We start from the raw sequence: 17,028 nt of genomic DNA, 5'->3' as shown, positions 1-17,028 counted from the left end.
AGCTATTAATTTTACCATTATTATTCTAAAATCTTGTTCAGTGATGCTGCTGATATCTGTTTTGAGCAGTTCATTAGCTGTCATTTCTTCTTGGAGTTTCTTTGGAGGAGAGGTCTTTCGTTTCGTCATTTTAGTTAGCTTTCCGGCTCTTGTTGGTTTTAAAGACCTGGTATGCTCTCTGTTTCTATGAGCGCTGCTCTATCCAAGAAGACTCTTTGACTGTCCAGGGCCTATCCTTTCAGAGAGTGTTTTTTGAATGGTATCTCTTGGTCTCTCTTGTTGGGACCTTGGTTATTTTATTTTCCTATTTGTAGTGATATTTGGGACTCTCCATCTTGTGTACTCTGGCTTATTTCTTGAGGTAGCCCTGGAAAAGAAAACAGACAGACAAACACACAGGGAGCAGGAGCACACAAACGCACAGGCTAATTCAACTAACATGCAAAGCGAGAGGGAAAACGAAAAAGTTAAGAGAAAAGACGGAGGAGGAAGGGCGAATAATAGAGAGTATAAAATACATAAAAGGCAAAAAGAAGGAAAAAAGAAAACCGATGGACAAAGAACGGTTTAAAGCAAGCTACGGTTAAATAGCTGTGTGTATGCAGTGCTGGTTGAAGAGTATAGAGAAAGAGAGAAGACAGGGCGGGGATGAGGCAAAATTGGAAGGGACACGAAGCTTTTTTCAAAGAGGTAAAGGGTAGAATATGGTTGGATAGGTGAGAGAAGGATGCTGGTATTATCCGGAGAAACTATATAGTCTAATTACTCCTGAGAGAAAGAGATGAAAATGTCGGTAGGTGTAGAATTTACATCTACAGAATGGACTTGTTGTGATCGTTTAAGCAAGCAGGCGACCAGAGTTAAACAGGTCAGTGTTCTGGGGCAAAAAGAAAAGAGAAAGAAGAAGAAAAAGAAAAAAAAAGGGGGGGGGGAGGAGGGCACCTCTCAGGCAGGGATGGGCGTGGCGTGATCCAATGCCTCAGGCGGGAGCTCTGCCTTGGCGGTTGTGGGGAGGAGAGTGACGGTGCTCCAGTCCCTTGAACCAAGCTCTGCACCTCGCTTTTTTGGGCGTGTAAACTCCCCTTACCGGGGGCGCAGCTGAAGTTGGTTGCACTCTTCAACTCAGGCCAGTCCCAATCTCCAAATCCCAGTCCGCGCCCCGCTGAAAGTGCCTTAGACACAACTTCCCAGGCACCCCCTCGGGGCAATTCCAGGCCCCCTGCCAAGCTCTGGGGGTGGCGTCAGAATCGCTGCTTCCTTCTCTGGGTCGGGCTGGCGCGCATGGGCGGGGGCTTGCCTGCCTGGTGCGCTGAGCCAGAGCCCACTGGAGTGAGGAAAACCAGGTCCCTCTATGGCTCGTCACCTGAAACACGAACTCACAGGCAAATTTCCCAGTTTTTAGCTCTTTGCCTTCCCTCTGGAGTCCCAGCCAGCCAGGGGCGCGGACGCCCGGTGTCCAAGCGCGGCTCTTTCTGGGGCCCAAGCCCGCCGGGAGGACAATGGCGGCAGGTGGGCCACTACTCTGAAGTCCAGCCGCCAGGAGGCAGCACAGAGAAGCAGTCAGTGCGCTCAGCCCCTCCGGGACCAGTTGGCGCGAGGGGACCTGGCGTGCAGGTATTTGGCAAATACAATCTTTCTATGCCCCGAGCAGATATTTTTCCCCCGAGCGGAGGTTTTTATGTTTCGAACTCTCTCTTTTTCCTCTCTCACTCCTCGTAGAGGGTAGAGGGGGATCGCCTCCCACCCTGGAGCCTCGGATCCTGGCCCGATTTTATCTTCCCCAGTTCGCACTCACGTTAGAAGGCTTTCTCTGTGGATTCTGCGTCCTTTTTTTCCCAATCTCTCAGGTTTTGTAAGGTTTCCAATGGCTTCAGATCTTTTCCGTGTGATGTATGGGTGCGAGTGCAAGTACAGAGTTCCTTATACTTCTCCGCCATCTTGCCCCCAAATCAGCAAGCTTAGAATTAAATGAAATAAAAGTGTGTGAAGTATCTGGCAAGGCTCCAGGCACATGGTAGGTGCTCAATAGATACCCTCATCTTCCTTATGATAGACATAGGCCTCTAATATAGTATCTGTGAATGAATAACAGATACCTCACCTAGCGTGGTTTGAGTTCATTCTTCAAAAAACAAGCCAAAAAATAGGTTATAGGTTTGGCAAAGCAAGATTCTTGGGACACAAACAAATGCAATGAGATAATAGGCCTTGCCCTCAAGGGATTTGCACCGTAGTTATAAAGGTAGTGGAATAAGCAATTATAGGACAGTAATGTGACATATATGCAGGAGACTTCCCAGAGATGGGACATGAGGTCAGCCTTGCATGGTACCTTTTAAGAATTGTTTTTGATGCTATCAAATGATTACTCAGGGATCGTATTTTCCCAAATTAAGCTGGTTACACTGGGGAGGGGAATAGGGCACTATTTAAAAAAATTTAAGATTATATGAAAAAATGCTTGAATTAAGAACAGTCTGGTTAAATGGCTTTTGATTACCGGGAAAAGTGGAATTAACATTGGCTGCTTAAAACCTTCCATATCAGATGAACCCAGAGATGACAAAGCAAGGAGCAAGTTAAGTGAGCTATAATGTAATTTTTAGCTAAGATTTCACTTCAGAAATCTTAAAATTCACACTTATGGGCACAATAAAGTTATATCATAAAGATAAGTAAATATATTCAAACAGTGACTGGCTTCCATGGAAAAATTGTCTAGCATAAATGTATTTAGTCTATAAACCACCAGAAGATGTCACTGTCTCCCAATTAATGGTCCATGACCCTGGCACTTTTACAGGTACGTTTTTTGAACACCAGCGGTCTGTGATAGACTGGTAAGAATATTTGGCTTTTGGTATTGAATTTATGAGAAGGATAAGACCTCACAAGAAATATGTGTCCAAGGTGTGTAGGTTTGTTCCATCTTGATTCTTTATGCCCTAAATATGAACCCTGTTAGCTGCTCCATATACTGAAATTATCTAGACACTTGGTTCCATCTGCACTTGATGAAGGTGGTGAAAAATTCTTCAAAATATCCTCCCTGATCTTGACTTCCTCTCATATCATTAGGTTGCATTATGATACAACTGCACTTACTAAATTATCAGATTTTCTAGGATGTTTTGGCCTTGGACACAACCCAAGAATGTCACTGAATCTTTTTTTCAAGCTACCATTCATGGTACGTAAAGCAGAACTGGAAAGTGTTTTCCATGGATGAAATGAACTTTTCCCAATTACTTACAAATAAGGACACCAGATTGAATCTGAGTCAAGATATACTTGAGTGTCCAGGCAATAACACATATTAAAGAAATATAAATTTTCTTGTCTTTACAGCCAGAAAATAAACTTGAGAGTTGATAATTGAGTGTCTTATGCTGGGGGCTGTGGGGAATGTATTTCTCCAAGATGAAATGATAAATAATTTGTTAAAGGCATTCAGTGACAGTCATCAGATGAATATATGGGTATGATTTCTAGTGCATTTCTGTACCTCAAAAGAATTAAATGCTTCATTTGGTTTTCTCTATGCCCGTGGCTTCAATAGTAAAGTGGGGTAGTCTGCCATTTGGTCCTCTAGGTAGTTATAAGGTTCAAAACAGGTAAGAATTAAAAGTGCTTCATAAAAATAAGAAGTTCAGGTTATGAGTAAATTCTTCATTGAAAAATGTGAAACACTTAGAATTTATTCCAAAGGGATACCTGGGTGGTTCAGTTGGGTAAGCATCTGACTCTTGATCTTAGTTCAGGTCTTTATCTTATAGTTGTGAGTTCAGGCTCCGTATTGGGCCCTGCATTGGGCATGAAACCTGCCAAAAGTAAAAAAGAAAGAAAAAATGAAAAAGAAAGAAAGAGAGAGAGAGAAAGAAAGAGAGAGAAAGAAAAAAGAAAGAAAGAAAGAAAGAAAGAAAGAAAGAAAGAAAGAAAGAAAGAAAGAAAGAAAGAAAGAAAGAAAAGAAAGAAATTATTCTATGCTATGTGGACATCCTTTAATTCTATATTTTGATTATTTGACTTTCTTTTAAATTTTCACTAGTTGGGAAAAAAGTTAATGACACCTAATATTTAGGCAGTTACTCTGATGAACCCAAAATAGAACATGATATGTTTTCAGGGTGTCCATTTTGCCACCTTATGTTTGCAAAGTATATGGAGATGCATTTTATTTAATAATGGTATAAAATTATATTCCTATTATTTAGGAACATAGAGCCAAATTAATTGAATTCTAGTACCCAACTCACAGTGAGCTGAAATATAATGGGACTAACAATGCCTTATTGGTGTTCTGAAAGCAGTATGGTATAATGAACATTTGTAATGAGATTTAAATCCAGGCTCCACCACACACTAACTTTGAACAAGTTCTTGAGTTTCAGCTTCAGTTTGCTGATTTGTAAGATGGAGATAATATCTATTTGGTCATTCTACTTTGTCATATATACTTTATCATTCTACTTTTTAAAAATGAAATGATATCAGGAAACTCAAGTCAGAAAGACAAATAAGGAAGCAGTTACTATAGAATGGGCTAAAATTTCCCTGTCAGCCTTAGAAACTATATCTTATCAGGCTTGGGTGGATAGTGGCGATCTTAATCCAGGGGCTAGTTCATCAGTATTTTATGTCAATTTCTCTTGATTTTATTATTGGTTGGCCCTTCTTCTTAGTGGGACTTTTTAGTGAAAGCCAAAAGCCTCATGTATAATCTTAAAAATTGTCACCCAATCTTGTTTATTTCTACAATTTCTACAAAAGCTGCACAAACTTACCTGTAGTTAGATGCTCAATGACATTTTTAAAGGCACAAGGATTCTGAGTACATCTTTCCTGAGTTATGTTAAAGGCATTCTTTAGTACCCAGAGTAGGATTATATGATCACAGTGTATTATGTACTGTGGTATTACAAGCTCATGAAATGGGTGTGAGGACCTACCCCCAGATCTCCATTCTACTAGCAGGTTGCCTTGGGGGAAAATTGAGTCTTGATATCTGCTTATGTGTTTCACAGGGGTGTTGTGAGGAAGATACTTGAAACTGCTTTGTATATAAATTTCACTAATAGAAGAATGAATGTTAAATATGGGCATGCAATGAAAAAAATCATTTTATATACATTCTGATTAGTACAAATGATAGTTATCAACAATATAATTTAAAAACTTTTTAAATATTTTTATTTCTAGGAGAGAGAGAGAGAGAGAGAGAGAGAGAGAGAGCGTGAGCAGGGGAGGGTCAGAGAGAGAGGGAGACACAGACTCTGAAAAAGGCTCCAGGCTCTGAGCTGGCAGTCAGCACGGAGCCCGACACGGGTCTCGAACCCATGAACCGCGAGATCATGACCTAAGTGAAAGTCAGACGCTTAACTGACTAAGCCACCCAGGCGCCCCATAATTTAAAATTTTTAAAGATTGAGAGAAGTAAGTCCTGGATAAAACAGAAATTTCTATACTCATTCCTGAGAATTAGGAATTGCTGTGATCTGGGCTATTATTTCTAAAGATATCTTAGTTAATATTTTCTCTAAGGGAGAGGCTTTTTTTTTTTTTTTGTACAGGATGACAGAAGTCATCTACTGTATGTTAATGGCTGGAATTGTTTTCTAATAAACATTCAGTCTACATATCCCCAAGTGGTCCAAAGCTTTAGTGTCATGGTCCTCAGGAGGTTTTGCTCTGCACATAATTTCCTATATCTTTGCACCATTTGATGTTTTGAGATGCGGATCACATGTTTAAGAACTAAATTCTATAGAGCTCAAGCAAGATCATCATTCTGGCCCTGTTTTCTACCACATGGCACACTCACTCAACTCTGAAAGTTTACGAGGTTCCCTCAGATGCCATTCTGTCTCATGTAAGTCCGCGCCTGCATTTCTTTTCCTCTCGTTTACCTCACTCTTTCTCATTCCTGAAAGCTTGCACTGTCATCCTCCTCATCTGGGAAGCCCTCTCGCACTCCCCATCAGCAAGCCACAGGAGTCCCTGCCTGTGCTTCCGTAACTCCATACATGGAGCTCACTCGCTGAATGCACTCATTCATTTTCCTGATTTGTTTGTTTCTTCAAGAGGAATATCACATTTCAACCTATAACAATACTTCAAAGGGGCTGCCACATAGGAGGTCTTCAAGAATAATAACAAATGAATAAATAAAATGAGCCTCAATTCTTTAAAGTCTGGCTTTATATTTTCTTGTCTTATCAACAGTTCTAGTGTGAAATTTAAGAGTACAGGCTCTAATACCAGACTTCCTGGGTCCATATTCCATCTCTATTTAGTTTCTTAGCTGTGTGCACTTAAACAAGTTTACCTAACTTCTCTGTGTCTCAGTTTACTCATCTGTAGATGATATAATGATGGTGCCTACCTTGGAATGTCATTGTGAGGGTTAAATGAGTTGAGTGCTTAAAGTCTGACACCTAGAAATTACTTCACAAATGTTATTACCATTATCAACTATCTAAATCACCACTAAGAAACTTTTGTACATGTGTGTTTCATGAGCAAGGGGAACACTCTTACACTGTTGGTGGGAATGCAAACTGGTGCAGCCACTCTGGAAAACAGTATGGGGTTCCTCAAAAAGCTAAAAGTAGAACTACCCTACAACCCAGAAATTGTACTACAAGGTATTTATCCAAAGGATACAAAAATACTGATTTGAAGGGGCACATGGACCCCAATGTTTACAGCAACACCATCAACAATAGCCAAATTATGGAAAAAACCCAAATGTTCATCAGTTGATGAATGGATAAAGAAAATGTGTATACATATGTATACACACACACACACACACACACACTGGAATATTAGTCATCAAAAAGAATGAAATCTTGGCCATTTTTAATGACATGATGGAACTAGACTGTATTATGCTAAGCAAAATCAGTCAGAGAAAGACAAATACCATATGTGGAATTTAAGAAACAAAACAGGTGAACGTAGTGGAAGGGAAGGAAAAATAAAAAAGATAAAAACAGAGAGAGAGGCAAACCATAAGAAACTTTTTTTTTTAATTTTTAACTTTTCTTTCATAGTTTGTTGTCAAGTTGGTTTCCATATAACACCCAGTGCTCATTCCAACAAGTGCCCTCCTCCATGCCCATCACCCCCTTCCCTCTCCCCCACCCCCATCAGCCCTCAGTTTGTTCTCAGTATTCAAGAGTCTCTCATGGTTTGCCTCCCTCCGTCTCCCCAACTATTTTTCCCCTTCTACTCCCCCATGGTCCTCTGTTAAGTTTCTCCTAATCCACCTGTATATACGTGAAAACATATGGTATATCTGTCTTTCTCTGTCTGACTTGTTTCACTCAGCATAACACCCTCAAGTTCCACCCATGTTGCTACAAGAAACTCTTAACTGTAGAGAACAAACTGAGGGTTGCTGGAGGGGAGGTGTATGGGGGATGGACTAAATGGGTGATGGGCATTAAGCAGGGCACTTACTGTGATGAGCATTGAGTGTTAAATATGTCAATGATGAATCACTAAATTGTACTCCTGGAACCAATCCTATATGTTGAGTAACTTGAATTTAAATAAAAACTTGACCCTTAAGAAAGAGAGTCAAGTGGTCTTTGCCTAGTAGTGCATCCAATGTGTGCTCCAAGAGATAAGTAACTTAAGAGATCAGTAACTGAGGAAGGTTAGAAACTCTACCAGTGAATGCTTTCCATAGCAAGAGGGTATATTATATTTTGATTGTATTTGCTTTTGATGAATGAGTGAGCTTATTTTTGGAAATGGGTAAAGATTTTGGTGGTGGAGTAATTAGATGTGTGATGTCCTGGGGTTTTAGCTTGAGGGTTTGTAGGTGGCAAGATTGGTGGCCAGGAACTATCCTTATAAAATCATGGGCTGACAGGAATTTTTGTCATACTATATTAAGCTAGAGGTAGGACAGGGTGATACTGGCACAAGGATAGACATGAAGATCAATAGAAAAGAATTGAGAGTCCAGAAATAAATCTTTATATTCACCTGATTTTTTTTTCAAAGGTGCCAACAATAGCAATTAATCCAGTTTAGCCTTTCTGAACAAATGGTGCTTAGACAACTAGGTATCCACATGGAAGATGATGAACTTAGATGTTCGCCTCAAACCATTATATTAAAATGAACTCAAAATGGATCATACACTTAAATGTAAGAGCTGAAACAGTAAAACTTATAGAGGAAAAAATATGAGAAAAATCTTAAGACCTCAGGCTAGTCAAAGATTACTTAGATATATGAACAAAAGCAGTCTATAAAAGAGAAAAATAGATAAATTGGACTTCATCAAAATTAAACATTTTTATCCTTCGAAAACAGCATGAAGAAAATGAAAAAACAAATGGCAGACTGAGAAAATATTTGTAAAACAATCTGAAAACAGATTGAAAATATATACCCATCAATAATAAGACAAAAATCTCATTTAAAAATGGTTAAAATACGGAGGACCATTGGGGAGAAGAAGGGGGGAAATGGTGGGGGAAAGGGAGAGAGGCAAACCATGAGAGACTCTTGAATGCTGAGAACAAACTGAGGACTCATGGGTGTGGGGGGGGAGGGGGGAGATGGGCATGGAGAGGAGCACTTGAGGGGATGAGCACTGGGTGTTATATGGAAACCAACTTGACAATAAACTATTTGTAAAAAAATAAATAAATAAAAATGGTTAAAATATTTGAATAGAAATTTCACCAAAAAAGATATGCAAATGGACAAAATGTGTATGAAAAGTGGTCAATGTCATTAGTCATCAGGGAAATGCAAATTAAAACCACAGTGAGATACCATTTCATACCTACTAGAATGGTTATACTAAAAAAGACAGCAAATAATGGTGAGGATGTGCAGAAATGGGAGACCTCATACATACTGGTGGGAATAAATAATGCAGTGACTTTGGAAAATAATTTGGCAGTTTCTTAAAAAGTTAAACATATACTTACCATATGACCCAGCAATTTCACTCTTATGTATTTGCCCAGGAGAAAGGAAAAGATGTCCATGCAAAGACTTGCATGGGTATATTCTTAACAGTTTTATGCCTAATACTCAGAAATTGGAAACAACCTAAATGTTCATCAACAGGTCGATGGATAGACATCATGTGGTAAGTCCATATAGTGAAATATTCCACAGAAAAGAAAAAAAGAAGGAACAAACTACTGATATGAGCTGTGACATGGACAAACCTCAAAATTATTATACTAAGTGAAAGAAGCCAGGCACAGGAGATCGTATGTTGTATGATTCCATTTATATGAAGTGTCCAGAAAACACAAATCTATAGAGGAAGAAAGTAGATTAATGGTTGCCTTGAGACTGGGGGTGGAGTGGAAGATGGGGATTAACAGTGAATATAAGGCATCTTTTTGGGGTGATAGACATGTTCTCTCTGCTTTGTGCTTTCGTGTGATGGTTGCACAACTTGGTAAATTCGTTAAAAATCATTGTCCACTTGAAATGGATGAACTCTCGGATATGCAAAATATACCTCAATAAAGTCAGAGGAGGCAGTGTGGATGGAGGGTGTGATGGAGGAGGAGAGAGTGACACATGGAGAGACAGGTGAGAATGGCTGGAGCCAAGCTGTTTGGATCTAAAACCTGACCAGTCTAACCTCTTGGCCTCAGCTTCCTGTTAGTAAAATTGGGAAAAATAAGTACTAATCACAAAGCAATGTTGGAAAGATTATGATAGTACATGAAGAATGCTTAACATAGTTTGGACCATAGACAGGGCTCAATAAAATATTAACCATAATAATAATAATAATAGTTATTATTGATAGTAGTATTTAACCTTCCAAGGATCCAGCTCTGATTTAGATAACTTAATTGAAACTTTGGGGAAGGATTGTATTGCAGCTTGCAGTTGGCAATTACTGGTCCTGTGGACATGACTTTTGAGGAATCTGAGAGGCTAAAACACAGGATTTGTCAGGCACATGCAGGCTGGGGGGACTGGAGCACTGGAAACATGCAGATGAAAGCTGTTTCTTCATGACAACATCGTATACAGAGGCATCACCTGCTGCCCATAAATGTGGGAGCAGCATGTGATATTTTAACCCCAGTTCAACAACTCTTTAGGTTATATCCCACTATGGACTAGGTCCTAGTGGGGCAGAAGATGGGTGATTTGGAGGCATGGAAGAAGGACTTGTCTATGAGGGTCCCTAGAGGAAGAGACATATCAGTGAGACTTAAGAATCCCCTGACATTTCCCAGGTGAAGGGTGAGGAGAGCTACCCAGGCAGAAGGTTCAGCTTAAGCAAAACCCAGAGGCTATATGGAGCTCAATGAATTCAGTGAAATACTGAAATGAACAGCAGAGTGACAAGGAAACAAGGCTGGGGTCCCAAGGAGGACTTTGTGAGCCATGGTAGATAATAAAGAACCTGGATTTCTCCTGAGGACAGTGAGGACCAGTGAAGAAGCCTAAGCAGGTACTAGGACCAGCTCAGATACCTTCAGTTAGTTGGTCCCAACGTCACACCTTGAGATCCTGCTCTGTTGATTAGAAGCAAATAAATGCTTCCTAGATGTTTGCATTTAGCCCCCTTGAGAGCAAGCACCCCTCCGAGGACCACATCCCTACTAGTGTCTGGCTGAAAAACTGTTTCATGGCTCCCACGAGGGGCATAAAAGGCATCATGTGGTGGCTGAGAGCCTGTCTCTAAGGCCAGACCTCAGAGAAGCAGAGGACTTGTAAATTCTTCATACACTCCACCCTGGGTGTCTGCTCTGGCTGAGAGCCCATTAATAATCCCCAGCGGCTGAGGGGCAGGTATTGTGCCGGTTACTATAGCATCACCTTGGAAAGGATCACTCTGTGAGAGTCACAGGCTGAGTGAGGCAGGAGGGGGATGTGGTCAGAGGCAGCAGGAGGGGTTGGAGAAAGGCTGCAGTTTCTGTCGCTGGTCTCAGGACACCTCGTGGGCTGGAACCCACTTCAGCTTCTCCAGATGCAGCCCCAGGGAGGGAGTGAGGCTGCGCTCAGCCTGAGAGTGGCTGCCGGAGACAGCGCCACAGGCTGCTGCTGAGCTTGTAGCTTTCAAGGGACTGAATTCCCAGTCAGACACTACTTGGCCTCTTTTGAGGTGGGGAGAGGTGGGGGAGCGTGGTTTGTCTCCTCTTGAAAGATCTGGGCTGGGTTTCATCTCCTTTTTGATTTTAAGTAGTTACCTCCATGAGAACTGACTTCAGGGTGTTCATCGAGGGAAGCAGAGTGGTTCCCATGCTGGAAATGAGAAAGCATGACAGTTTCTGAGACTTGACTCTTAGTGCTTGGAGGCCTCCTATACCTATTCAAAATGCCTTTTAAAGCATTTGATACCTTCAAAGAAAAAATTTTGAAACCTGGAAAGGAAAGAGTGAAGAACGCCGTGGGAGATTCATTGGGGATTTTACAAAGGTAAAGTTTGAATGCAAACTTTAAGTTTATTTGTGAGTAGTTTCACATTGCCAGTGTTTGAGACACTTTGCTTCATGTTTTAAAAGCTACATTTTGAAAAAGGAGTGGGTAGGTCAAATTAGATGGCTTCTGGAGCTCCTTCCAGCTCCGACACACTATATCTGGAGGGAAAAAAAAAAAGATGCATCGAAAAGTATAAGGTTGAATAGGAAAATACCTAGATAGGCGTTCTGCTTATATGGCAGTATTGGTACTTACCGGAGATGGTGATATTGCCTATTGTGTGTTTGGCATTCAATTGGAAGAGATATAGGGAAATAATATTTCATGTTAATTACAAAATCAGGAATCACTTTATATTGTATGCTTTTAGTTGAAATAATTTTTTAGGAATTTTGCACTATAAATGATAATTAGGTATGTGTTTAGCTTGTTATATAAACTATATACAGTGGTTGCTGATTGTGTGGTTTTGAAAGAAAAGAATAGTTACACAATAGTTTGAATAAAGTATCTTTAAAAATTAGTATTTAAGTCAAAAAACCTTACATGGTTACAGTGGGAAAATATTAAGTACTATCATTAAAGTGAATGTTTTTGTTCAAACCAAAAAAATTAAATCTTTTTTAAAGTAAAATACATTATTATTGGGAGAGTGTGCCACAAATGAATGAACTGATGTGACATTTTAATTTGTGATTTTTTTATAGACATAGTAAATGCCTTTCTAGGTTATATAGATGAATTAATAAGCAGTCCTTATGTACAAGGTAAGACAACTTCTTTAATCCTTCTGATATAAATAAACGTGAAAAATACTCCTGATAAGATTTTTATATGTTTGAATGATTATTTCTAATCCCAATGAGTGAAATGCCATCTGGCATCTCCTTGTAACTTGTATATGTTATTTCTTAAATGAAAAAAATTTAGCATTCAAAGGACTATTTCTAGGCACACAGAGATGCATTCTATTCCTTGCATTTTATAACACAGAGGCTCCTGTCAGTGTGAAATTTTCCACTGCATCAGTCTTGATGAGCTTTCCTAGTAAGAGAACTGGGCTCACCCTGTCATGAATTTAAAAGTTAAAAACAAAAGGTTTCATTTAGACCTACACTGAATTACTGTGTATAGATAAAAACCTATCTGACAGCAGGATAAACCAACCAAACATAGCAAATGATTGTAATGACCTTTTCTTTGAAGAATGTTTTATCCTGTGTTGCACATTCCCCAGGTAACTTCCATCTTACTGCGGTGGTGTTCATTTGATTAAAAATGAAAAAGGAAGGCACAGTTTCTTGATTGGCACATTCAAGTCTAATGAGAAAGAAATCTGACAAAGTCAGGGGTAAAAACCAGAGTGGACTACAATCACCATTATAATTACCAGACTCTGTGCCTTAGTTTACAAAATATGTGACAAGGAAGTACTTAGGAATTTTCTTTTCAATGTTAAGTTGAATTGCTTTTTTGAAGTTTAATCACTTTCTTTGGTAAGAGACTTATTGTAAGAGATGGTTTTGCTATGTTTGATTGGATGATCCATTTGAAGATCCTTTTGTTTGCCAGATTGGTTTGCTTAGAAATAGAACAAAATTTATAATTTCCAAGTTGTGTGACCTCAACCCTCAATGGAACTATGTGTTTGAGACTCTGAACGGTTTCCTTGGAACTGAATCATGACACAGTAGAAAAATGTCTAACCCAGGGCTAAAGATGTGGAATGCACTAAAATGCATGCAGATGTTATCACTGTTGTCTTGACTGGAGAATGACTTGAGAAAAGACAGAGCCAAACTAGAACCCTGTCTTTCAGTGATTCTAGAAAGAAGTTATTGGCAGAGGATGGTAAAAAAAAAAAAAAAAAAAAAAGGCATTAATTGGCCAGCAAGCCAAGTTTACCCTAAACTCTAGCTGTGTTTGAGCAAAGCTCCAGAATTAGGTCTCCTCCAGTGAGACCAACTCTGCCACACACTTGGTGTTGACCTTGTCTGTGAGATATTTATATATAAAGGGCCTTGCCCAGAGTCTGGTATATAATGAACACTCCCTCCCCTTGCTAATTTTTCACCTAAAACCAGTTGGCAGAATCCAATGGAAAAAAAAGCAGAAAAAAACTGTTTTCTGCTTTGTAAGGAACAAGAACATTTGGAAGTTAGAAACTCTGACTTCCTAACTTATCAAGCAGTGTAACTCACTGATGTCTTGTAATATCTGATATTGAAATCATCATCTAAATGGAATTCTTGGGGTGCCTTTTAATTACTGAGCATTCCTCACGGTCAGGGAAGTGCCAAATGCATAGAGAAGCATTTGAAGTTCACACATGGGGCTGATTACAGTCAGGCATTATTAGCCTTCCTGGGGAAGAGTCATTGATAAAAAGCAGCTGAACAATTTAATCAGCTAAAAGTACAACAATATTTCAGAAGCATAGGAAGAAAGAATACATTCATTTTTAGTCCAGTATTGGAACAGATGAAATAGAAGGCATTAAATTTGGGAGTTAATATCTAGAAATTGACATGTAGATTTATTCAACTTACATGACATATGGGTGTCCTCTAATTGTTTATGTATAATAAAATGATAATGGCAAACATTATATGCTCCAGGCACTGTAAACTCATTTACTTCTATTAAATCCTAAGGGGTAGGGGATATTACAGTTAACCATTTTACAGATGCGAAAGCTGAGGCACAGTGAGGTTAAGTAAGTTGTCCAAGGTCACACAGCCTGTAAGTGGCAGAGCTGGGTTTCAGACCAGACATTCTATGCCCACCATTCTCACTCGTTACACTATGTGACCTCTTTAACTAAGTGTCTTTGCTCTTCTCACTTACTGACTTTAAACTTAATGACTCATTTAGGCTTAGGGATTCACTTGGACCACAGTGTAGCCAGCAACCTCTGGATCTTATGGCAAGTATGGGCTTTTCTCCTAATCAGTTGTAGTATGTAGTATTGAAGACTTCCCCCAAGGGAAACTGAAGGGGTGCCTAGTCTCATTATAAATGTTTATATTTTCCCTTTAAAGAGATGGAGCCAGTCTCTGTGTGTTGTGTCCATCCTCAGCATTCAGTGCGTGTGATTTCAACATATGTGCCAGACATGCACTGTGTGCTCCACTGACAAATACAAGTACATGAGAACAGGTTCTGAGGTCAGTTGGGCCTGGGGTTCTAATTGCTGTGACCGTCATTTACTTTCTGCCTGCAGAAACTCAGGCAGCCTGGCTTCCACTTTTGCAGCCAGGGTAGTTCTAGTAAAGCAAAGTCAGATCACATCTCTCCCCTGCTCAAAACCTCCTCACGGTTTCCTACCTCTTTCAGAGTTAAAGCAAGCATCTTTTCAACGGCATTCAAGGCCGTACGTGATCTTTGGGAACTTGAGAAATCTGACATCCCTGGCCTTCTTTCCCTGCCTCACCCCACTCCAGCCATACTCTGCACTCTTATTGGAGCTCCCCAGACCCATTCCTGTGCCAGATGATGCACCCTATGTTTTTCACCCGGAAAGCTTTTCTCTCTAGCAGCCTGATGGTTTATTTCCCCATGTTCACATCTCTTGTCAAAGGTTACCTTCCCAGGGAAGACTTTCCTAACCTTCCTATTTCAAGATAAAGCCCCCTTCCCTTCTTCTTCCCACCCATTCCCTGTTTCTTTTCCCTGGTTTATTTTGCTCCACTTCTATCTTAGCTAGAGTTCTCTAAAAGCGGAGCCTGAGACAGGGATTTGGAGAGTCTTGGATATGATTTATTGAGGGGGAAGTTGGGAGGCAGTAAAGCAGGATACTAAAGGAGAACACCAAGCAAAGATGTGATATTAGGTACTGCACAGGGGCCGGAGCACAGTGGGAGGATCTGGGGATAACTGGCACCGAGTTGTCCCATTAAGCAAAGGAGTCAGTCTTTTATGTCTCTGCATCAGTCAGTCATTGACTGTGGGTTTCCCTGCTGAGGATCAGGACCAGTTCAGGACCAGCAGCCCTTCTATCAAGATGACCCCTGGCCTTGCCTTTTGGCCTTGACATGAGGACACCAACATGACTGGGCAGCAGTTATAGCTATATTTAGTGGGATTTTCATTGTATTCCCAAGTGGAAGAATTCTTCCTTGGGCATCAGAACTCCTAGACCCACTGGGTCTAAAGTTAACGAAATAAGATATTCAGAAGTGGGTTACTGGAAATGATGGTAAGTGGGCTACTTCTACTTCTATCCCTTGTTTCTCAGACCAGTGTATTCTACCTACCGGCGACACAGCACTATGACAATAACTGTTGGTTTATGGAACATACTGCATCCTGAAGGATGGTGCTCTATCCTCACAGGGATTCTTCTCTGAGCTGATGCCTCAGTGGGCATCTTTAAGAAGCCTCCTCAGATCTGGCAGGCTACCGGCTTCTGCATGCTGCAGCTCGTGGTAGGTCCAGTGGATGCCATTGTTATGTGCCTCCTGCTGTATTTCCTTTGCTATGAATTGGGTATCTTGGTCTTAGGTGATGTTATGTGGGATTTCACCTTGGCTAATCAGGATTCTGTGACTCCTCAGATAATGATGCTGGCCAAGACTTGCAGGCTTATATATGGAATATATGTCAGCCCTACCCAGTCAAGATGAATTGCTACCCTTTCCAAGAAGGAAGGAGTCTGATGTAAACAATTTGCCACCAAGAGGCTGGTTTCTCCTCAGGGATTTTGCCATAGCAGGGACCCAGCGTTGGTTTTGTTGCTGACAGCAGTGGTAGCCATGTCAGTCTTGGTGAGTGGGATCCCAAGCACAGTCTCCAGCTCTGCTACCATGGCCACTCCACATGCCGCTGCTCTGGAACTGGGTGGCTGAGAGCAGAAACTGGCTAATACCCACCAGCCAAGCCAGCCGTCCATTGACCTTTTAATTCCTCTTTCCAAGGGGAAGGTCTGTGATGTATGTTCACGAGCAGCCCAAACATCTTACACTCTTGTGTCCATCCTCTGTGTTCAACCTCAAGTCTGTCAGTTGCTGTGAGCCAGTTTCCTCAAACACCATTCTGACCTTGCTATCCTCTCTGATCTTGAAGTGCTGCCATTGGCCTCTGCTACTCCCAGATTCTAGTGTTCTGACTGCCACGGGGAGCCCCGTACTGGACCAGCATCCTCTGCTGTCAGATGGGGTCTGCCTAGGACAGCCACTGCAGACAGGTTCACTGGTGCTGGTGGCCTTATTACCCTGCATTCCTTATTGCCTTGATAAATGGAGTGTGGTTCCTCCAGCTTTCTGAGGAATATAGTCAGCTTGTGGGTTTTCTGCCTTATCTAGTAAATGCATATAGCACAGCTCCTTTTTTGAGTCTTTGGTCCCTTTCTCTATAATCTGCCATAATGTTTACAGCAGATTAAAAAACAAAAGATTTAAAGGGACACCTATTTATTGAAGATTATGATTGACATTGAAAATGTCATAAATCTTTATATTCCAATAACAGATCTCAACATTTTAGCTAATTTAATCCTCACTAATTCAACTATATGGGCCAAATAAATTCAGTAGTCATTGTAACAGGCACTAAAAAATGAAATAGGTATATAATTTAGGTTTATCGGACAAAGACGGA

General features: G+C 40.6%; 1 protein-coding gene across 2 annotated transcripts in view; it reads left to right on the top strand.

Moving 5' to 3' along the window:
- The first annotated feature begins 11,326 nt into the window (after positions 1-11,326).
- SLC17A8 (solute carrier family 17 member 8) overlaps positions 11,327-17,028 on the top strand; it is a 44,649-nt gene continuing 38,947 nt past the window's right edge. For both annotated transcript variants that reach the window (XM_039245593.1, XM_039245592.1), the window contains exon 1: positions 11,327-11,427. In XM_039245593.1, coding sequence (XP_039101524.1) covers positions 11,327-11,427 — 101 coding nt within the window. The remainder of the gene's footprint in view (positions 11,428-17,028) is intronic.

The sequence above is a fragment of the Hyaena hyaena genome, unplaced genomic scaffold (genome assembly GCF_003009895.1).
Source record: "Hyaena hyaena isolate Hyena2069 unplaced genomic scaffold, ASM300989v1 scaffold_261, whole genome shotgun sequence".
NCBI classification, from domain to species: domain Eukaryota; kingdom Metazoa; phylum Chordata; class Mammalia; order Carnivora; family Hyaenidae; genus Hyaena; species Hyaena hyaena.
Note: the sequence above shows the minus strand (reverse complement) of the source record. Positions and strands in the feature narration are given on the sequence as shown.